Source organism: Silurus aristotelis (genome assembly GCF_946808225.1).
Source record: "Silurus aristotelis genome assembly, chromosome: 15".
In the NCBI taxonomy this organism is placed as follows: Eukaryota; Metazoa; Chordata; class Actinopteri; order Siluriformes; family Siluridae; genus Silurus; species Silurus aristotelis.
In genome coordinates, this window is record NC_139588.1 from 8,931,925 (window position 1) to 8,955,646 (window position 23,722).

The window sequence follows — 23,722 nt, forward strand, 5'->3', positions numbered from 1 at the left end:
ACTCTTTCTGTCTGTGTAGCTTAAAGGCGACATATGATTTGGTACACACACACACACACACACACACACACACACACACAGATGTTAGATGATGAATTTGTTTTGAAATCATACAATCACATTATCATGCTGAATACGTTTTTCTTTTGTGCGCACAGTTTGGAAATCTAAAACAATCATTTATTTCGTGCATTTATATAAATTATTTAGCCAGAGAGCTGAAACTACAGGGCAATGTACATTAGGTCAGAGATAAGTTCTGCTCCATTTCGTTGACTTCTTCTTGTCTGATTATTGTAGTTATGACTTAAAACAAAAAACATACAGAATGTTTAAACGCTAATAGACAGAAAAGTATGTGTTTGTCCTTGTTGTATCCTGTCCTGTTAGAATCCAATCTACACTATATGGACTAAAGTTTGTGGGCACCTGATGACATTTCCACCTGTATTTCCCATTCCCAAGATGTTCCACTAGATTTTGGAGTGTGGTTTGTACTCATAATGCTGCATTAGTAAAGTCATGTAATGATGTAGTATGAGAATGGGATGCAGTCGAGTTCCAATTCATTCTGAAGGTGTTCAGTATGGTTGAGGGTCAGAGGTCTATAACAGGCCACTCAAGATCTTTCACCTCAACCCGTATAAACCATATCTTCATGGAGCTGGCTTAGTGAAGCGAGGTGAAAGTTTAATGCTACTGCATCCAAAGACATAATATAGAATTGTGTGCCTGCAACTTTGTGTTAAGAGTTTAAAGAAGAATGGCTGGAAATATGGCGGGAAAAGTCAGGTGTTTCAATACTTACTATAAAATAAAAACACTTTGAAATGTTAATTTTTATTAATAGGCATGAACATATTTAAAAATGTACACTTATAAATATTTTGGTCATGTTAGTTGTTATCTGGACCTTTGCGAGCAAGGAACTGAACTGTAAAATAATTGTAATTTAATTTTCAATCCATATATTTTTGCTATCCTGAAAGTATTTTTATGCGAATGCGTGAAATAGAGAAACTATATAGGTGTCTGTGTTGTCCTGATGTATTTACATATTATCAATGATATTATAAATCCATTAACTAATACTAAAATATAGGCTTAATCACCTAAGTACATACATGCTGTATATTTAAAGGCTTTTCAGCATTGGCTGAGATGCATATTTGACCTGCGACTTGATGTTTGCCCTGTGCACTGATGGTTGGTTGTAATTCAGTCGAGTCATGCCTGTATTAGTGTGACCATATTAGGGCTTTTAGCAGCATGAGTTAAAAGTCTCTTGTCTTTTATTTTGACATGTTAAGGTACACTTTGAGACTCTTTATTTTCTTTAAGGAAACCGCAGTAAATGATATTTATGCACACCCACGTCCCCTCTTAGATAAACACATCCCTTTCATGGTGTACGGTAAGCACGAAGCATAGTGGGTGGGATAAGGATCAAAAAGGTAAAATAACAGAGCAACATCAGTGCCAAGCAATGGGAACTTCTGCACTGTGATTTCCTATAAACCTACTGAATTCTAAATATAGATTAGTATCTAAATATAGAAAGTTTTACACAGTTGGATTAGACGTGCCACGAGAAATCAAAAGTGATATCAGCAGTGGAGCACCGGATGATGTCGTGCAGAATGTGTGAATGTGCGCAAAGGCCAGGAATGGGCTGCTGATATTCTGTTAGCAGAAATTGCTGCGTGTAAGCACGTTTTACACTTCACAGCGAATCCAGCGTATTGAGGCACCGACAACGCTGAGCTTAGCAGCCTGCACAGACAATGCTGAGTGGCTCCCAGTGTTTGTCCGATGGAGACAGTTAGAGACAGAGGAATGGATTCGCTCTTACTCGTAATACTCACACACATGCAGAATAAACATCACTGAACAGAACGATCACACGCTTTTCAAAGTCTGCGTGTTAAATCTTTTCACCCCTATTTAAGCTAGTTAAGATTTAAGCTAGTCAGTTTAATGGGGTCCGTTATACATGTAATTTGTCTCAATGATCTCACATCAACTTTGTTATCGTTAGTAAGGAGCAACAGTTATTTTGTCACTAAGAGGTCCAATTGTATGTATTATATTACCATGAGGTCAATTTAAAACAGCATCAGCACAGAACCACAGGGAGGTCTAACAGGTAATTTGGTAACTGGTGCTTTTATGTTTGGAAAAAAACGAAAGAAAATACAGTGCCAGTCGGGGACTGGAACTGAATCTCCTGATGTACATCACATCCAGCTTAAATCAGGCTTCATGTCATTTAACACTGAATATGGCAAATCCACAGAATATTTAATATTTTGATTGTTATAATTTATAATCTTATAACTTATAAAGTGTTCACTTTTCCACAGAAAATGTAAGTTCAGCATCAGGCTTATGGGTTTAGGATGTATACGTGTGTGTGTGCGTGCGTGCGTGCGTGCGTGCGTGCGTGCGTGTGTGTGTGTGCGTGTGTGTGTGTGTGTGTGTGCATGTGCGTGTGTTTATGTAAGGATCAGTAGCAAAGCAGAGGATGCAGGAGAAACAATGCGTAGTAGGCAGGCCACACATTTTGGAGTTCACAGTTCATAGGACAGAGGTCAGCAAGAACATGAATTTGAGTTTGCAGTGAGGGTGTAACGGACATCATCCATGTGTGTGTTTTGGAAATTTCCAACCAGCTTGAAATGCACCTCTGACTCCTGAAGAATGCCACACAGTGCGGCCTAATACCAGGGAGCAAGTGCAGCGGCATATTTATAAAGTGCTCCGTCATAAAGTCACACACTGACACATGCAGCTCTAAATTTACAGACATGAAGGATAAATGGAAAAAAAGTCCCTCTCCTTCTTCTTTCTGGCCCTGCCTCCTCTCTCGATTGAGATCCTGCTACCCTGAGTAATTAATGAACCTTTCCTCTAGAGTTCCCCTTGTACCCAATAACGTTCTCTCAGTCTCTCTTACTCTCTCTCTCTCTCTCTCTCTCTCTCTGCCTCTGATTGTATTCTGTTGGTCTGGCACAGGCAGATGAGGTCTGGCAGAACTCCACTCGTTCTCCGCAGGGCAGTTCCCACAGCGTCCTGTGTTCTCTCACTCACAGCCTCTATACACTACCCCTCTCTGGGGTTTCGGACTGGGTTCTGACCCCTGACCCCTGGGCCTCTCCTCCAAATGATCGTCAGTTGACAAACCAATCAGGAGAGCAGAAACCTAAATTCAACACAAACCCCTTCTCTGTGTGGAATACTGATGCCTCTGCAAGGCTAAAATGCTGAGCTGAAGAGCTAATATGTGCTGTCAGTTATGCCTTCAAGCTGAACCCCTCCTTTTCACTACTTTGCAATGCTTCTTTGTACTTACTGTTCTTTGTGCCCTGTTTAACCCATTTGGCTAACTCTTGTTTTATAGAAGTAAACTTAATCTTTTACGCTCTATAAAAAATGAATGTGAAGGGTAGTGGAAATGTGACCACGAACCAACACAGGAAGAAAGCAAAAACAAAGTTTTCACTTGATACCATAGCACATACGATACAGTTTTACAAATGTTTTATTATAAAATGAATATGAAATGAGTCATAGAAGCAGCAGAACAGTCTCAAATATCAGAGACAAGTAACATGCTACTAACTGGCTGACTTATCAGTTAGACACATTTCCTTTATTTGTACAGACAGTATTAGGATATCAGAAGGGTGATGGCATAGCTGTCACAGAAGCTTCCGGGAACAAATTTCTCCATCTCAAGTGGCGCGTAAGCACAAGTTCACCTCAGGCAAAGAACTGTTACGTCAGACGAAGGTGCAAGCAAGTTTATAATTACAGTTATCTTCTGATCTCTCAATGACGGCTGTGATGATTGGTTGCTTATGAATATGTCGCCATCTCTATTTAAATAAGTGGTCTATCAGCATTCATGCAGTTTTTTTTGCTTTCACTGGCAGATAACTTCACACATATGAATCACTGGTTCCAGGGTTAAAATGATAAATGATAAATTTAAAATGCTTTACAGTCATTAATGAAGAAGTGTTATATAAATGTTCACACGCTACACTGCCATTTCCACATTTACGTCATGCTCTGAATAAATGTGATCTTAAACTTGCTAGCTTCTAGGGCACAGACAGTTCGATTCTCTGATTAGCTTTCATAGAGGTTACCTTTTGTCACGGTCACTGTCATTACTTGTTTCTTTCAGTATCTTATGTACTTGTATTTCTTCTCATCAAGCTCCAGAGTTATTTCTTAAATAAGCACCGTCTCACTACAGGTCTGATGCGTGACCTCTGGCTCTGAGCTGATCTGTCTTAATGCTGTCACTAATGGCGCTGTGGGTTTAACAGAACCTCTGACCCAAAAGTGTATCAGCATATGAGTGGACGCGGGTGTGCTGTTGATAGACTCCCCAGTTAAAGGCTTTGACCTTTGTACTCTTCTCTTTCCCCAATCTATCTATGTGTGGGTTTGTGTGCGTGCGTGCGTGTGTGTGTGTGTGTGTGTGTTCTTTGGGGCAAATATAAAGGATTTCCTCAGCATTACTCCTCACAATGCCCCATTCCCTTTCCCAAGATGCACTTGTCATCAAATAACGATTGGTCTTGTTATAATGCTAATTTGACTATTCAACTTCCGAGTGCTCTGTGCTAAAGAGGCGCGTTTCTGACAGTTTTGTCGAACCTGTCAGTCTAGTGGCGGTTCAGATTCACACACTCATTCACTACTTCTGTCAGTTTTAGAATAGCCAGTTTATCAACCAGTGAAATGGGGGGGTTGAGAATATGCTAAATCCACAGTGGAATTAGCCCAAGTTTAGAGTTGTATCAGGGATCCTGGAGCTGTGAAGTCTCACTATTGCTCACTGTGCCAGCTCATTTTATAAACCTGATTAATCAAATTGTATTACAAGCAGCTGGAAGATTTCCATGTTGTGTAAAATAACTTGAGTAATATGGAAAAAATTAGTCGACCAGTATTATCCTTATCTTTAGACAACTTGGAAAAATGTCTTGGCTAGACAATTGATTCATATAAGTACACCTACATACACTTCATAAGTATTGCTCCATGCTGGTTCTATCCCACATAACCACACAGTATTCTTGGGTTCACTGACTCTGATGGTTCTTACTAGATCAGGGCACACACATACTTGTCCCACATATTGTATGTTTAGACTAGACGTTTGGAACTTCCTCGCTCCCAGCAGTGTCACGTCTGATATGGCTGTACCAGCAATTTGCTTGCCTACACACATTTCTTGTGCAAACAGTCATTTTTTAACTGGCCTCACATTCTCTCATGCTATGTTGGTATCTCTGATGTGCTGTCTTGAGCTTTAGGCGACCCGCAACGCCTGCTCTCGCCGGCTCACTGTTTCTGCTGCGGAAAAACCATGTGCCCACATCTGATAACCCAAATAGGAAAATTTCCCATTGCACTTTGCCACCCACTTTTTGATTGTTTTTGTATGCTTGTGTGTGGTATGTATATGAAGTTTGGCTTTCTCAAAATAAAACCCCCTGGTTCCAGATGATTTTCATTAGGCTTTAACTGAGCGATATGTCTGGGCAGCTCATTCGCCCGGACTGTTTATGCCAAGCAGATATGGCGGCGTTGGGGTGTGTGTGTATGTGTGTGTGTGTGTGTGTGTGTGGTTGGTGTGTGTGGGGGAGGGGGTGATGGTGGTTTAGGATTCTCCTGGGAAATTTTTCTTTTTCTTCTCTGAATTTTTGTAACTCGCAAATGATGCTTGCACATTTGGTAAAATTCGAGCACTGTCAGATTCTGTTCCCCAGATTTTTTTTGTATGGTCAAGGTTTTGGGAAACGGTTCTACTAACGGTTCTCTACAAAGGAAAAAAACAAACCAGTACTTTATGGACCCCATGCTCCATGTAACCTTTACATCTTAATAGTGTAGGAAAGCATAAAGCTTGAGTGTCTGTCCATTCAGTATCCTCCCTGTGAAGTTCCTTGATGCAAAGCAGATTTCTTCTTCATTGATTTATCTCACACACACAGAATTCAGGTGTCTTGTGTTTAGAAAAAAATGAAAGAGAGAAAGATAGAGAGACATTAAAGCGAAGCGGCATGAGTGTATTATTTATGAGCCTGTTCTTTTTGAAGCCGTTCAGCTTCTGTTCTGTGACGTAAATTAACCCAGGCATGAGGATTAAATTAGGGTTAAGAAAAAAGAACAAGATTGTGTATGTGTGTGTATGGGGAGGGACAGAATTTTCACATACCAACCGTCTCTAATGGTGATGGCATGATGTACTGAACAATTCCAGGCTGGCATAGTGGGACTGGCAGTGCAGGCATATACAGAGAGCCTTTCATTGACATTTGGTGGAGAAGCACACATACACACACTCACACTCCTTTCAGGCCTATTTAGGCTTTGTAGTAGGTGCTCTGCATTCTACCATGCTGCCGTTGGGCTTATTTTTAAGGCACGGTAAGGGGTCACTGGAGTTCCCACATGCACTGAAGCTATGATTGCTTTTCTTAATTTATCTTTTGCTCACTCCAACTCTCACTCTTTGGTTGACAAGTAAAACTCTCTCTCTCTCTCTCTCTCTCTCTCTCTCTCTCTCTCTCTCATTCTCTCACACACACACACACACACACACACACACACACACACACACACACACACACACACACACACACTTTCATACTAATGTGCATCATAATTTCAGTGCACACAGAACCGCAGCAGTGTGATGGAAATGTCCGATGCTTTGATTCGATGTAGAATTTCTGCACTTGCCAAGAACTTTGTTTGCCCTTTGCGTCTGTAGAGGACAGAAAGGCAGACACAAACACACTTATTCATGTGCATCTTGTGCCCTGCCTGTGATTGATTACAGGCCATGCTCTCTCGTCAATTTGACACAGGTGTGGGAGGAATCCAGACATGTTTGTAAAGTCCCCATACCAGTGGGTGTTTCCCCAGCTTACAACCTGGTCCCATGAAGTCTCTCCAAGTCTGTGAACTCGCCAACCCTCAGCAATAGTTTACCTTACTCCTAAATGTGCTTCCTCATGACAACATCCACTTTGTTTACGCAGGTGAAGCCTTCGACTGAATCTCTCAGCTGTTTAAGGAGGGAAAAAGACAGACAGGAAAGGTTCAACCATGTTGTGCTGACATAGAATATACAGTATTGAATACCAATTCATATGTAGGAATTATTCCAGGTCTGGGACCGAATGTCATTTTTTATCAAGTTTTGGATGCCTCTATTGAGGTCAAGGTTTTTCTTGCCAAAAGGGAGTTCCAAATTACTTGCAAATAAAAGTTGGCTGTTACTCATTGACTTGTGTGTTTTACCACTCTTTCTGTCTAACCACACAAACCCACAACACTTCCTGATCCTGGCTTTTCTTGCCATCCCAACGACTGTTCCAGAGATTTGGGTGGCCAACGTAAGCGTCGGCTTGTTTTTCTTGCTATTCACACATTTTACAACCTTTCGTAGAAGCCTTCTTAAGAGCTTCCGCTACACTTACAGACCGCACATGTTTTTTTTTGCTTTGATTTGGAAATCTGGGTTTATTTTCCATGCGTGGCGCTGACATGTTTTTCAGGAGATGTGACTTTTTAACGATGCTAACAAGTTGCCCACTTTGGGCTTCATTCCCAGGTTGGCATTGCTTTCCTCCCTCCAAAAAAACACAGTGGCCTCTGCACTTCATAAATGTACCTTATATATCTGGTTATTTATTGGTTATGTGTGGTAAACCTCTGTGCTGTTGGTGTGGCTTTGTGGTATAACTGACCACCGTTTGGACATCCATACTTATATATGTTTTGCATGTAATTTAATTAATTCAGAATAATTTCACAATAAACTAATCACCAATCACTCATGTAATTATGTTAGTCACATAGATCCACATCTTATGAAGGATAAAAAAAAAAAAAAAGCCAAATCACTGGCGCATCATAAGAATTTCATATGCATGGATATTGCACAACAGTCTGCTATTACACTGCTATTAACTAATAATTTGGATTAAATATAATTTAACTTGAATCAATAAAAATTTGGAAGGTGAGTACATTAAAGGTGAGGATTTATTTATTTATTTTGTGGAGGGAAGAACATTTTCCTTTTAAGAGTGTTGTTCATTGAAGTTTGCAGAAGCGCTCTCTGAAGTTTAGTTTATTTAAAGGATTTTAGCTAATGCTATTTAGAATGCATTGTCTCAAGCTTTAGACCCTGCTTTAGCCCTCACATTATGCTGAGCCGCTTGCCACAAACAGTCCTGTTTGCATGTAAGACCTACAGTGTATTTGTGTTTAGTTTGTAGATAAGACTCTTAAGCCTCTTTTTGATGTAGAATGACTGTTTTAAAAAGTTTATCCTATCTAAATGTAACGCAGGTGAAGAAGAAAAAAAAAAAAGTGAAATAAATTATATAATTACATTATACAGCACAGCATCTCGGGTAAGTCTGAGTGTGTGACGACATGCTCGGCGTGTGTTTGTGTGTTCTGCGCAGTCATGCTGCCCTCCATGGTGCTACACAAGTCTTCAATACAGCCGTACCAGCGCGGCTTCTACTGTACCGATGACAGCATTCGCTACACCTTTAAGAGAAGCACCGTGCCCTCTTCCGTGCTGATGGCTGTGGGCGTCCTCCTGCCCCTTGCCAGCGTAAGTGCCCCGGCTGGTGGGCATTAGAATCGGGGCATGGTGTCGCGCGAGACTGGAAATGGCATGGCAGGCCGAGGCCTCTTAAAGAGTGATATGAGTTCATAGATTTATGTTAAAGATATTATATAAAGTAAATTGAACACCTATAAATAAGCTTCATTTAAATTATAAAATACATCTGAAAAGATACATATAGTGATATGGAAAACCTATTCACACAGGTGGCTCTTTTTCAGAGCTTAGTCCTCCATGCCAGATGTTCCGCTCTTTTTTCTGGTGTATGCCATGGTTCTCGGCTGCTGTGTGTGCTGAACTGTGCCACCTCGCCTCCTTTGCGTGTGTCTTTCTGTTTGTCTGTGACTGACCTGAAGCATCTCTCTTTCTCTCTCTCTCTCTCTCTCTCTCTCTCTCTCTCTCTCTCTCTCTCTCTCTTTCTCTCTCTTTCCTTCTCGCTGTAGCTGCCCTGCCTTTCCTGTTAATCGAAACTAGCATGATCGAGCCGTATCATCGCGGGTTTTACTGCAGTGACCAGTCCATCCGGTATCCTTATAAAAACGGAGAAACCATAAGCGATGCCGTGCTCTGTCTCGCTGGCATTCTTATTGCCATCATGTCTGTAAGTGCTCCTCTTATATATGTATATATATATTCAACATATCATCCTTAACCCCCACCCCCATAGAATTAGATCTTTACCCCTCCATTTAATAACAGCTAAATAGTAAACTTTCGAAATCTATTCAAAATAACCAGTGACTTAATATCACAACGACTATACCCTATAACTATACCCGAACTAAACCATTCACATTTATCTGACAGAAAACCTTTACTTGATGTGAAAAAGTTCCTTGGTTCCATGGTCAGGGGCTTTGCTTCTTACTCATTTTAATCCATTTTGTTCTCCGTTGCTGTTTTTCTGGGATTGCATATTGTGGTTTAAATTGTGATACTATTTAGTGAATGTTTTTTTTAATATATATATTTATGTATTAATTTGTACAATTTTTATTTTACAAATTTTACTTTTTTATTTATTTTATTTACAGCAGTATGAGGCTAACATTCATTTCTGGATTGCAATTTCTATTTGGAATGCCAAATCCAAGCCAGCCGATATACATAACCCTGCAGCTGCTGGGCTGCTGACTTCTCTTTATTAGATCCGAAAGGACTTTTAATAGCACTAGTTGACAGCTGATGCTGGCTTCCTGAAATACAGGACACAGTTTTGGCAAAGAGCTGGGATACTTCAGCTTCTTTGATGTATTCTGGAAAAAGGATCATATAAAAGCTATAGCTTTATTGAACATAATGACACACAATATAGCAATCCTTAAGAAATGCATGGAGAAAGGATATGAAATATGTACACATCTGTAAACCATTAATAGTGTCTCCAGTTTCAAAGCTATCACAATTATGAACAGACAAAAAAATTATATAACAGTCATGCAAATATCCTAAAAAATAATTAGACCTCGATATTTAAATGATATGGCTTTTTTTTGTTTTGTTTGTTTGTTTTTTAACATATTGATGTTCGGAATATACATCATTAGAACTCATTTTATTCTTTGCATTGCAGTGAAACATGATTTCTATTATAATGATTTAGTTAAATAAATTAATATCCCCTACATTTTAAAGACTTTTAAAACTAAATTAAGTATTGTTTTCCTTTTTAATTTATATTTATTATATTATTATTAGTATTATTAATGAAAAAAAGCCTGGATGTTTTTCACTAGAGTGTAAAAAAGACAGAAAATTATCCAAAGAACAATTGCGATAAGTGGATCAGTGGGATTTATTTGACTCTTAAACCGCTAAAAGTCAGTCAGTAGGTTTTAAAAAAATGTCATCATCACCACAGCTGTTACTTTTTTATTAAGGTCACTTTTAATTCCATTCCCATCACTAAATGTCACCACTTACAGGAGAGGCAGGTCATGCTCGATCTCATAAACCTGTTCTCCTGTTCCCCTCACTCATCTTTCTCCCTCTCTTTTTCAATCTCTTATCTCTCTCTTTCACACACCCCCACATGTAAGTGTGCATTCTTTACTAATTTTATATGCATGTACATCTAACACGCACTATGCATGTTCAAGACCTGACCATTAGGAAGTTTTGTTATTAATATTACAAATCCAACAGGTGTTTTGATTTTTATTTTCTAAGCAAATGTGAGTAAATATCCGCTGTTTCTCCCTGGCCTGCAGATTGTGATCGGAGAGTGCTATAGGATCCGTTACTTCAAACAGGGCTCACGGTCCTTTGTGGGAAACCCGTACATTTCTGCCCTTTATCGGCAGATCGGTGTGTTCATCTTCGGCTGCGCAGTCAGCCAGTCATTCACAGACATTGCCAAGGTGTCAGTGGGGCGCATGAGGCCACACTTTCTGGATGTATGCAAGCCGGATTACACACAAATCAACTGCTCCGATGGCTACATCACTGACTACGTGTGCTTGGGTGATCAAAGTAGGGTGCAGGAGGCGAGGTGAGTCATGTAGCTCATAAATTCATTCACACACATACTTGCTTATACTTGCTCACTCAGTCAGTCAGTGACACACTCTTCCTCACTTCCATGTACGTTGTTTATCCTATTAAAAAATATCACTGAAATGTCTTCTCATATCCACTATTCGGTTATCAAACTTTGGTGTGTTTAATTCATTGTTTATTTGGGCACATGTGTATTAGTTAGTTCTTAGGGTGTGATTGCTGTAAGATTGAATATGATTTACAATTTATTTGATCAAAACAAGCGGTGCAGTATGGATTTTAAGCAACACTTTGGACCATCTGAGCTGCTAGATAGCAAAATACACTGTATGGACAAAAGTATTGGGACACCTGACTTTTCCAGCCATATGTATTTTCCCCCCAAACTGTTACCACAAAGTTGGAAGCACACAATTGTAAAAAAAAAAAGAAAATGCATTGGATGAGGTAGTATTACATTCTTCATTCACTTTAATTAAGAGAACCAAGCCTGTTCCCACATGACAATGCCCCTATGCACAAAGCCAGATCCATGAAAATGTTGTTTACCTGAGTTGGAATGGAGGATCTTCAGTGACCACCTTTTGAACGCCTATTATATAAATAAAATCACTGACTACACCCCAGGCCTCCTCACCCTACATCAGTACCTGACTTTACTAATGCCCTTGTGGCTGCATGAGCACAAATCTACACAAGCACATACCAAAATCTAGTGAATCATCTTCCCTGAAGAGTGGAGGTTATTGTAACAGTAAATGGGGACTAAATGTGAAATGGTCAAAAAGCACATATAAATCAGGTGTGCACAAATTTTTGAGTTTCACGGGTCAAGAGATAAACTTTCTCTTGATCCAGTGCTTTGTTCTCTACTTTGTGTATTTTGTGCCTGCTTACATTTTTCATAGTTATATTTGTTAACAATGAAGGAAAAACCTTCATGGTTTCCAGCATGCTTTCCAGCTGCACACCTTCCCACACTCCCCTCAGCGGATCAGTCTGTTCTTTTTTTTCAGCATTAATGAGTATTGTGTAAAATTGAACCAGACCTAATAGAAAAACGAAAACAAAACTATGGATTGAAAATTAAGTTTCAATAAGCAACACAGTGTTCTGTTGTTAATATCAGGATTACATGAGGTTTTTTTTGTGTTTTTAGGAAATCCTTCTTCTCTGGACACGCCTCATTTTCAATGTACACCATGCTGTATCTGGCTGTAAGTATTTTTCAAAAGCCTATATATATAGAGAGAGATGTATATAACCTATATGCACACACACACACACACACACACACACACACACACACACACACACACTGACCTGTTTTTCTGCTCCAATACTGATATGGATACAGTGTGTTTTGTCCTGTTTGGTGGTGATTTTGATTTCATCCAGCAAACCATACAGGTGTCTCACTCTGAAACTCGTTTTCCTTGATCATCTTGTGCTTGGATATGCCCCAGCTGTTCTTTTATTTTTGCAGCTGCATAGACTTCCTCTGCTCCATTATCTTTCTCTCTTACATTTACTTTGAATCCCTGTCACTCTTTTTTTTCCCTCTCTTTCGCTCATTGCAACCTGTAGTGTTCAGGGGGTTGTTCTAACTGTCCCACCAGTCTGAAATCCAATCGCACACAAACACGGATATCCTTTCCTGCTTAATCGTTTTTTTATGTTTTTATATTGTACATCAAACTGGTTTCCTGTTTTCAGCTCTATTCTATTAGTCTCACCTCAGGTATTGGGCCCACCCTGTTTTTCTTCTTTCTCCATTTCTCTTTTATTTTCCTCTGGATCCCATGTCACCACCTCCTCAGCTGTAGCCTTAGAGAGCGCTGATGTAGGGCAGATGAAGTGTGGGTGCCAATGGTCCTGATCGCTAATGAATGCGGCCAGCTGTGCGTTCCCAGAGTTTAGAAAGATTAAGTGGGAGTGTGAGAAAGGGCAGAATGTGGCAGGAGCATAGCTGGGATAGTGTGTGTATGTGGCCAGAGGGCCAATAGGGGTGGGGAAGCTGGTTTAACTCAGACAGCAATCACCTTAACATGCTCCGAACAGTCATTAAACTAACGTGTGACTTTGACAGCTTTGTGGGCCTCACAGACCTGACAGTGTTTCATGACAGAAGCGATTGGCTTTCCATCTAGTGCACTATTAGCAAAGTGATTAAGCTAGGAGTAGAGGACAAGTGCATAGAGCATGGATGCTCACTTTTAGAATAGCCAAGAAACCAATGTAATTAATATCTAATCACTGGCAGAATATCTGCCATATATATATATATATATATATATATATATATATATATATATATATATATATATATATATATATATATACAGTGAGGAAAATAAGTATTTGAACACCCTGCTATTTTGCAAGTTCTCCCACTTAGAAATCATGGAGTGGTCTGAAATTGTCATCGTAGGTGCATGTCCACTGTGAGAGACATAATCTAAAAAAAAAAATCCAGAAATCACAATATATGATTTTTAAACTATTAATTTGTATGATACAGCTGCAAATAAGTATTTGAACACCTGTCTATCAGCTAGAATTCTGACCCTCAAAGACCTGTTAGTCTGCCTTTAAAATGTCCACCTCCACTACATTTATTATCCTAAATTAGATGCACCTGTTTGAGGTCGTTAGCTGCATAAAGACACCTGTCCACCCCATACAATCAGTAAGAATCCAACTACTAACATGGCCAAGACCAAAGAGCTGTCCAAAGACACTAGAGACAAAATTGTACACCTCCACAAGGCTGGAAAGGGCTACGGGGAAATTGCCAAGCAGCTTGGTGAAAAAAGGTCCACTGTTGGAGCAATCATTAGAAAATGGAAGAAGCTAAACATGACTATCAATCTCCCTCGGACTGGGGCTCCATGCAAGATCTCACCTCGTGGGGTCTCAATGATCCTAAGGAAGGTGAGAAATCAGCCCAGAACTACACGGGAGGAGCTGGTCAATGACCTGAAAAGAGCTGGGACCACTGTTTCCAAGGTTACTGTTGGTAATACACTAAGACGTCATGGTTTGAAATCATGCATGGCACGGAAGGTTCCCCTGCTTAAACCAGCACATGTCCAGGCACGTTTTAAGTTTGTCAATGACCATTTAGATGATCCAGAGGAGTCATGGGAGAAAGTCATGTGCTCAGATGAGACCAAAATAGAACTTTTGGGTCATAATTCCACTAAACGTGTTTGGAGGAAGAAGAATGATGAGTACCATCCCAAGAACACCATCCCTACTGTGAAGCATGGGGGTGGTAGCATCATGCTTTGGGGGTGTTTTTCTGCACATGGGACAGGGCGACTGCACTGTATTAAGAAGAGGATGACCGGGGCCATGTATTGCGAGATTTTGGGGAACAACCTCCTTCCCTCATTTAGAGCATTGAAGATGGGTCGAGGCTGGATCTTCCAACATGACAATGACCTGAAGCACACAGCCAGGATAACCAAGGAGTGGCTCTGTAAGAAGCATATCAAGGTTCGGGCATGACCTAGCCAGTCTCCAGACCTAAACCCAATAGAGAATCTTTGGAGGGAGCTCAAACTCCATGTTTCTCAGTGACAGGTCAGAACCCTGACTGATCTAGAGAAGATCTGTGTGGAGGAGTGGGCCAAAATCCCTCCTGCAGTGTGTGCAAACCTGGTGAAAAACTACAGGAAACGTTTGACCTCTGTAATTGCAAACAAAGGCTACTGTACCAAATATTAACATTGACTTTCTCAGGTGTTCAAATACTTATTTGCAGCTGTATCATACAAATAAATTGTTAAAAAATCATACATTGTGATTTCTGGATATTTTTTTTTAGATTATGTCTCTCACAGTGGACATGCACCTACGATGACAATTTCAGACCCCTCCATGATTTCTAAGTGGGAGAACTTGCAAAATAGCAGGGTGTTCAAATACTTATTTTCCTCACTGTATATATATATATATATATATATATATATATATAATATTTAAATGTATATATATATATATATATATATATATATATATACATGTATACATATATATGATATATGTATATAATCCTTGTTTAAATACAGTGTGAGTGTAAATCTGAAATGGTGTATGTAGTATGTATGTTGAACAAATTATAAAAAAGCATTAAGCCAAAATTATATACAGTGATCAGCAAAAAAGTAGGATACAATCTGTCTCATGCATTTCCCACCTTGGATAGGCTCTGGATTCAATGTGATCCTGATCAGAATAAAGTGCTTACTGAAGATAAATGAATGAATGGATGAAGCTAAAAAATGATAAGTTGATAGAGGTTGACAGTAGGGAATAACTTCATATCATAAGCAAGCTTGTATTTCTTCCTTCTCTGCTGTTGGTTTTTTAGTCCATGGGAGACATGACTCCATCCTTTGCTGTCACTCTTTCCATCATATTTACATCTGCTATTCACACAAGCAGAAATCCCCTCTGTCTGAAAACCCCATTATCTCTTCTCATGTCGTACATAAGACACGTGACTGTGTTACTTTCCAGTGAAATTTCCATCCGACAAAAAAACCTGTATTATAACACACACAGAATATTTTTCCATTTCTTCTATGAACTGAGTGACAGGAAATGCAGTGCATGTAATCATTTTGTCTTAACATGTCTTAGCGTTTGTTTTGTATTCTTGCCAGGTTAATTTTTTTACCTTGTCAGTTAGAATAACATTTTCCTGGCACGATTTTTGTCGATGCTAATTTTTAAAGGAAACGTTACACGTCATCATATAACCAGCCTGATGATCAATAGCTTACTCGGTAAAGCAGTCTCTGGGGATTTCTCAACTTTTGGGATCTGGTTTGAGGCAGAAGAAAGCTTACATGTAGTGCCGAAAAATGACACATCAACTTGTAGAGTATTAAAAAATGACTGGCGACTGTCAGAGAGAGTGTCATAGCTGGATGAAGGAGTGAAATTGCAGAGATGGCCATTGAGGTGATTGCTCTTGATCATCACTTCCTGTGTTGGAGTCACATTAATGAAGATGCTGGTTCATTGTGTTGCTTTCTTGATGGGTAGGCTGACCTTAGATGAAAATGTGGTGAACCATGGCTGAAAAGTCAGACTGACCTGTATCAGCGAGCAAAACAAACTGATTGCATAATGTTATTAGAAAAACAGATTTAATCGCACTCTCTCTTTTTGCAAATGTACTCCCTTTACATGCTTTTCCATTTAACAGGCTCTCACCAAAATAGAAAGGAAAATTCCACCAATAGGTCCAAATATTTACTGTATGGCTTTAGGGCTTGTTAATGGTTATGCGTGGAGTCCAAGGAGTTTTAACCGTTTAAAAATACACTTTTCTCTTTTCCACTGTGCCTTCCAGACCCCCTCAACTGGCCCTCTAATGCCTTACATGGTGTATCTCATCGTGCGATCCACTTGCCTGCAGGGCATCCATGCATGGTACGAGACAGAGTAGTCTAAGGAAGACAAAGCATGTTATCTCCTGGACGAGTGTGTTATGTCTCAGCTTCGTGTGTGTGTGTGTCTCTGTATGTGTGTTACACCACACCCTTGGATAAGAGTATCATGACACTTTGTCTTCCATCCACACCCAGCTCCTCATGGATTTTAGGAGATCAAGGGACCGGAACACTGGGTGTATGTGTGTCTTGGTGTCCTCGCCACGTTGACATTATCAGAACTTTGATAGCTAAGGGCCTCTATCTGAGCTTGGGATGAGTGTGTCTTTAAGCACACTCTGTTATCAACCAGCAGAAAGAGAGACTGTAGGTTACCCTGCAGGGATGCTCCACGATCACCATTGAGTCTTTAATGTACCAGAATGATCGTCTCCAAGCCTAGACGCGTCACTCTGCTAGGCTAAAATCTGCTTAACTATTCCCTAGCACCATTTCTGGAGCAACTTTTTCCCTAGCTAATTGCGCTGTTTGATGTTGTTGCTTGACATACAGTTTTATAAGTTCAGCTTTAACATTAGATGTGGTTTGTGGTAGTTAGACAGGTCACATTTTTGCGTCTTTGTTTGTATGTTAATCTGTTCATGGTGTGTACTATCCCAAGGGTTTGGTTGATTTGTTTTTTTTGTGGTCAGTTGTTTATGTTCAAGAAAATTCCAGGCATTGTGTAGCATTTTTAATGATAGCCAGTAGGGACTAGCATCTAAGAGACATAGCGAACATGAGATCTCTTCCATCATGTTACATGTAAAAAAATAATGTTTTATCTTCAGTAAAGTTTACTAGTGTTCCCTATTGTTTAAACATGCTGTTTTGCAGTACATATGACAAAGGAATTGCCTTCTCAACCATCACAAGTAAAACTTTTTGAATTTATGCCTTGCTTTGTCAGTTTTATGACCTTGCACTACTGAATCTCTCTGACGAAAGTCGGCACAGGGTGCAGTTATTTGGATTGTTTTTTATTTCCATGAGAATTTGTTCGAATGCTTTATTTAGGTGTTTGTGAGATATTTGGTGTTTATGGGTAATGACAGGGTTTCTAATGAAAGTAGGTAGAACCATTTAAAGCAATAAATGCTTACGGAGCACTTTTTGCTGCTTTTCCTGGAATAAAAGATGTTCTCGGATTGTTGAGTTGAAAAAAAAGAGTTTCATATTGAACAGCAATCGATACATAGAATCAGTTTTTCTTTCTGTTTTAGTAAAAAGGTGCATTTTCTTTCCGTTGGAAGTTGAAGGTGTTTCATTTGGAAGAAAAGCAGTCCAAGAAAGCCAGGCTTTTTCCCAGTTGCTGAGTCAGCATGCTGTAATACTGTATGTGCTTGGCCATTTCATGCTATAACATGAATGGATAATAGCTTAGTGCCAATTACATTAATCTGTCTGCAACACGCTGAGTGTGTGTTAGTTACCAGTATACAGGCCCAATCGCAGCTGTTTGGGAACCGAAGATTAGCCGACTTGTGGGTTGTTTTCTGTATGCAAAGCGATTTAGTATTGTGTTTGGTGAATGAAATGAAATCTTTTCATGCGTTATACAGATAAAGAAAATGAACAAAAATAACATTTTTAGCATATGGATTACTATTTGGCCCACGGTGATTAGCGAGCTCCACCCATCCTGACCTCACCAGAGAACTACAAGCGGTAAGGAAACTCCATTTCCAAACATCCGTAGGGAGGGATCCTTTCCTTCTGGTACACAATGGCAGCGATGTGAATGGCAAATCATTCAGGAAGACAAAACTGACCTCGTCCACACCTTAGCTGGCAATCTTTCATGTTCCTGTGCTATTGTTTGTTTTGTCTGACACTTTGGTCTTCACTCCTTGTCTGAGATGATGTGGGTGTGATGGGAGTTGGTTAACAGTTCAGCTCCATGACTTGCATACAGGAAATAGCCTTTTTTTATGCCACTGATAAAATGTGCAGCGTCTGGATGGTGAATGCAGGAAAAGAATGCCGTTCACACTGACCCGTCTGTGAGATTCGTCTGTTGGGGCTTTTTAACGCCCTACTACGTCATCCACTTACTGACACCCCCCCCCCCCCACCTGCTACTTCCTCATTTCTTGCTCTCTCATATGACTGGTGTTTTCTTCATCCTGTTCCCAGAAGATAAATTCTGTCTCAAGATATTTAGGTCAAGGAGACTAGAAATGATGGCGAAAAATCCGGCCAATGTTTATGATATATATATATATACCTTGAGGAAAAAGCTTGAAAAAATGCAGAAAAACTACATTTTCACTTACAAAGCTACATTTAGAAAAATTCTTATTTAGTATTTTTATGTACATGAAAGAGTGTTAATTGTTCAGTTTGTAGTATAGTGTAGTATTTTTTTCGTTTGGAATATGTGTGGGTTTGCCCCTCTTTGTTTGTAAAGCTGTGTAGAAAGAATTGTTCCTTACTGCTGTTTTTCCTCTACCTAACAAAAAAATATATACAATATTCAATATATACATACAATATACAATACTCTATATAACCATGTTTAATGTTTTTCCCCTCTGTCTCTTCCTCCAGTTCTATCTGCAGTCTCGGTTTACGTGGCGTGGCGCTCGTCTCCTAAGGCCACTGGTCCAGTTCACTCTTTTGATGATGGCCTTCTACACCGGCCTATCTCGTGTTTCAGACCATAAGCACCATCCCACTGACGTGCTTGCTGGATTTGTACAAGGAGCGCTGGTGGCCTACTGCATAGTAAGTACACTCCTGTGCCTGTTATCCAATAATTTTTTATCACGACATAACAATGGAACTTTGGTTGGTTAATACTTGCTAAGATTTTCATTAAATGTCATATCACATCCAGCGTATCAAATACCAGCATATCAAGTTACAATATCATTTCATATGCCTGGGCAAAATAGCAGAGGTAAGTGTAAAATTCATACGCAGATAATGTGACAAGTAGAACTGTAGCTATCGATTATTTTAGTATTCAAGTATTCTAACGATTATTCCATCGATTAATTGAGTTATCGGATAAAAAGTAAATTTTTTAAAATATATATAAATAGCATTACTAAATATATAAGAGAAAAAAGTGACACCGTTTGCTTCGGCAGCCTTAACAGCAGATGTCATGCCCACAAACACAAACCACGTGCTGAGAGTTTCTGTGACTCTTTACTCTCTTTCTGTTGTTTTTTATTTCTGTTTTTTTTTTTTTACAAAATACTATTCCCAATAAGAATCTTTTATCGTAAAATTCTCTTTGTCTTCTTATTCACCGGAAGTGTCATGTGGTGAGCTTTTTACTTGCCACAATGAGGCGCATTCAAGAGTTGCATTATCATTGGCTGTTTTTCTCCTCATGTCAAAGTGAGGACAGAAGACTATTCGGAGTCTGGAAACCAAACCACTGGATACAGACCAGTACATTCCCCAGAACATACCCTCTCCTTTATTCAACCCCTATTTGTCTGTTTCTTTCTCCTTTTCTCAGTAAACAAAATTATAATTTTTTTTCAGCTCAGAAAGGCTAAGACATAAGAACATTAATTATTGGTGAAACCAGTAGGGCACGAGGCCACGGAAGCACCACAACCCCAAATCATCCTTAACTTTGTCCACCTCATAACTGCCTTCACATTGCCTCTGAACAGGGGGCCAAAGACAAACATAGAAATTGTTAGTGGCATTTAAATGAAAAGTGCTTTCACAGAAACCCAGTTGGCGATTACAAAATCCTGGCAAATTATTCTGTTGCTGTAATTGTACCAGGTCGTTTGTCAGGGGTTGGCACATCCTGGCACATTTGTGTTGAACTACATTACCCAGAAAGCACAGAAAATTTGTCTAAACATAAAATCCTTTCTAAAGGCAACACTTTTATAAAAAAAAAACTTTTTTCATAGAGCAAAAAAGCACTCAAAACCCCTTTTTTTGGTACCACAGAAACACAATTTTTTTTCCCTACAGATTTTCCCTTCTTTTTAACTACCGCTTTCAACAGTATTTTGTCTATTAAAATAAAGCTCGTCAACTTCACTCTCATGAAATAATATATAACGGGCACATCTATGGCAACCCGAGCACCACTAGAACATGTTAAAAGAAAGAGTGAGAGCACAGCCTTGTAGATTAAGGCGTCTGTGCGTTTTTTTTATGACCTTGCACTGGAATCTCTCCCACTCCCCTCTTTTCCCTCTGCCTGTTCCACTGCACTCACACGCACACATCTGCAAACATTTTGGAAGCCCAATTAGAGTATCTCTAACAAGAGTTCAGTGGGAACATATGGGAAGGACATACGGTGCACGTGGCCGCTGAACAAATGAAAACACAGCCAGGATCTAATGTTTAATGTAAAAGTTTTTATAGAATCACATGCTGGGTTGTTCTGTACCATATCAGGGCGTGAAGATTCTAAATGTCAAAGCCAACCATTTCTCCTTGTTTACATCCATCCTATATGTTTGTGCTGGTGTTTATTCTTGAGTAAATAAATTTTTTTTTATAGATAGGATGCTTGTATAGAAAAAAAAATCTCTTATTCTTGATTTGATACCAAATCAACCGGCTTTAAAGTGGTGAGCCAGGCTTTGAAGTGGTGAGTCCTGCCTTTTAAGTGGTGTGTTCTGGTGAGCTTTGGCAGTGGTGCAGAGCTGCTGACAGGCTTGACGTCTGCTCCTCATTAGTTCGGATCAGCTCATATGGCACACGGAGTCGGAAGTTGACACTCAGAGTACCGTCAATCCGCTGGTCCTTGCTTGATGAAAGGAAACTCCAGACATGGATCTCCTTGGGTTGCATCTATAAACAATAAAGGAGCTCTAAATCCTCCTCAGTTCCTCAAAATTCTCCTCAAGTTTTGCATATGCACACACACACACACACACACACACACACACACACACACACACACACACACACACACATGAATATGGAGTCTATAGACTGTGGGCTATTTTCACAAGAGCCCAGGGCTGCCTGGTTTATGTTTTGTCTGACAAAAGCCCATTTAAGTCACCTTTCTTTAGACGGCCATCACATCCTTCTGCTCTTCTGCCCACAGAATGATGTGATTTTATCAAAGCTGACCCAATTTCTAAGAAGAGAAGAGATTGTCATAGACACCAGTCATGCCTCAGTTTAGAAGTGCATCTTGCAGAATGTTAATGGTAGAGGGGAAACAGCTGGAGGGGAACGCATTAAATGCCTTTTCCTCTTTGCGTCTCTCCATCTCTCCACTCTCGCTCTACATGCTCCTCCTCTCCTTTTTGCACTTCCTGACCTTCAGTATCCCAGCTTTCCTCTAGAGTGCTAAGGGTCATGGTCAGTGTTCCGGACTCATGTTCCTTCACTGATAAGGGTTTAAGACAGAGTTCTTCTCCAATGGTCTGTGTGCAGAGGTAGATATCCTGATAGCCTATCGTCTTTTTCCATATGTCTGCCTATTTTGGCTTGTCTGGTATTTTTTCCAACACTTACAGCTCTCTTTTGAGCCATGATAGGCAGGGGAGGCAGTGCAGAGCCAAAAATAATGTGTCTGTTTATGTAAAGTTGAGGAAATTTTAACAGCATTATTAAAGTCGGCCCAAGTTAAACACTGGATAAATATGTTCCAAACACTGATGCTGTCTTTACAGTCGTTACACATCTGCACTTTCACACTCCTATGCATACAAATACAGTCCAAATTAAACACTAAGAAGACCACACACGCAATTAGTTTATCATTAGCATTATTCCCACGCTCAATAGTTTTGTCCGTCTTTGTAAACTCCGCTCTTGCAAAGTATGTTAGAAAGATTAGATGCAAAATATTTTTATATTCTAGCAGATACACTTTCTAAAAAATTATTTCCAACACCCCCTGGCACAATGTTTAGATTGTTTACAATTAATTTAGGTACTTCCTGACTGACCGTGTGTGACTCAGATGCTATAAAGTCTGCACTTCTAACTGCCGCATGGTTGAATTTCACCGGCATGAAATTTCTAATTCATATTTGATTATCCAAATATAGAAAATAGGCCTCTCTCTTTGAACCCGCTTGGCTGTTTGTTAAAAAAAAAGTCTAAACTGGGAACCAAACAGCCTTAATTTCTGAGAATTAATGCTTACAAAACTGTACTTATGAGTAATATAGCATCATTTTCCTAAGAAAAGAAACTAAGGCACCATTTCTTAGTGTTTCAAATCGGCCAGATGAATGAGTGGAAAACTCATTTACGGCTACGTGATCTTTGAAATCGTTGGCTTGAAAGCATGATTGAGTTCCAAACTTATTCAGTGTTTAAAACTATCCAGACATACAGTAAGTACGCTTTTTAATATTTAAATAGTGTACAAAAGCATTAGGCATAGGGTACATTCTCCACTCTATTAATAGGTTTCCGTTGAGACAGTATTAAAGACACACTCCTGCATGCTTACATGTAAATACACACAAGCCACACTGGTTCCTGTTGCTGATGAGGCATTTCGAACACAATGGGCTAACAGTACAGAGGAAGAACACTTTCACATGGAAGGGTCTCGCCACAGGAAGCACTCCCTCCATGATGAAGCTTCATTACTGCTTAGGGTCAGAGGACAGAGGTCATAGTGTTAGTCTTTTGTGTAATAGAATGGCTCGTCTGCCACAGAGCTATTATATACTCATGAGCTCATTACTATCATGTGTACTCTTTTGCGGAATAATGGCATACACATACAATTAGTGAGGGGCTTTTTGTGCCAGTTTTCTGATGTCATTTGTACTTGTGTCTAAAGGTCACATAGAAAATGGCATGATCTAATCATGAACATTTGTATCTTCGTGGCTGCCCTTTCTAAAGTGTGCAGACTCAAACTATGGCAAAGCACTCTCTGTGTGTGTGAAGAGACAGACAAAGATATTGGATATTGGTTTCAATTATCCACTGTTATAAAAGACGCATTGTTATAAATAATAGCAAGGAACACTCCCTCAGACAAAACCTGTACCCTTTTTAAAATCTAAAACTGGAACAGTTGAAGGCTTATATAAGTCATAGGAAAAAAAGGGAAATCCTTTTTTTAGCTGTGCCATGTTTCCCTTCTGCTATTTCCCTGCTACGATGTGGCATTACTGATAGCATGACA

At 39.6% G+C, this 23,722-nt stretch overlaps 2 protein-coding genes across 3 annotated transcripts in view; one reads left to right on the forward strand and one right to left on the reverse strand.

Moving 5' to 3' along the window:
* LOC310738371 (ciliary microtubule-associated protein 2-like) overlaps positions 1 to 23,722 on the reverse strand; it is a 365,395-nt gene that overhangs the window by 12,677 nt on the left and 328,996 nt on the right. The gene's annotated exons all lie outside the window — the stretch shown is intronic.
* plpp3 (phospholipid phosphatase 3) overlaps positions 1 to 23,722 on the forward strand; it is a 34,146-nt gene that overhangs the window by 7,131 nt on the left and 3,293 nt on the right. Inside the window, exons 2-5 of one of the 2 annotated variants that reach the window (XM_083563355.1) lie at positions 9,118 to 9,275; positions 10,885 to 11,165; positions 12,333 to 12,390; positions 19,171 to 19,347. In XM_083563355.1, coding sequence (XP_083419481.1) covers positions 9,118 to 9,275; positions 10,885 to 11,165; positions 12,333 to 12,390; positions 19,171 to 19,347 — 674 coding nt within the window. Of the gene's footprint in view, positions 1 to 8,504; positions 8,660 to 9,117; positions 9,276 to 10,884; positions 11,166 to 12,332; positions 12,391 to 19,170; positions 19,348 to 23,722 lie in introns of both variants that reach the window. The other variant, XM_083563356.1, reaches the window with a different exon arrangement.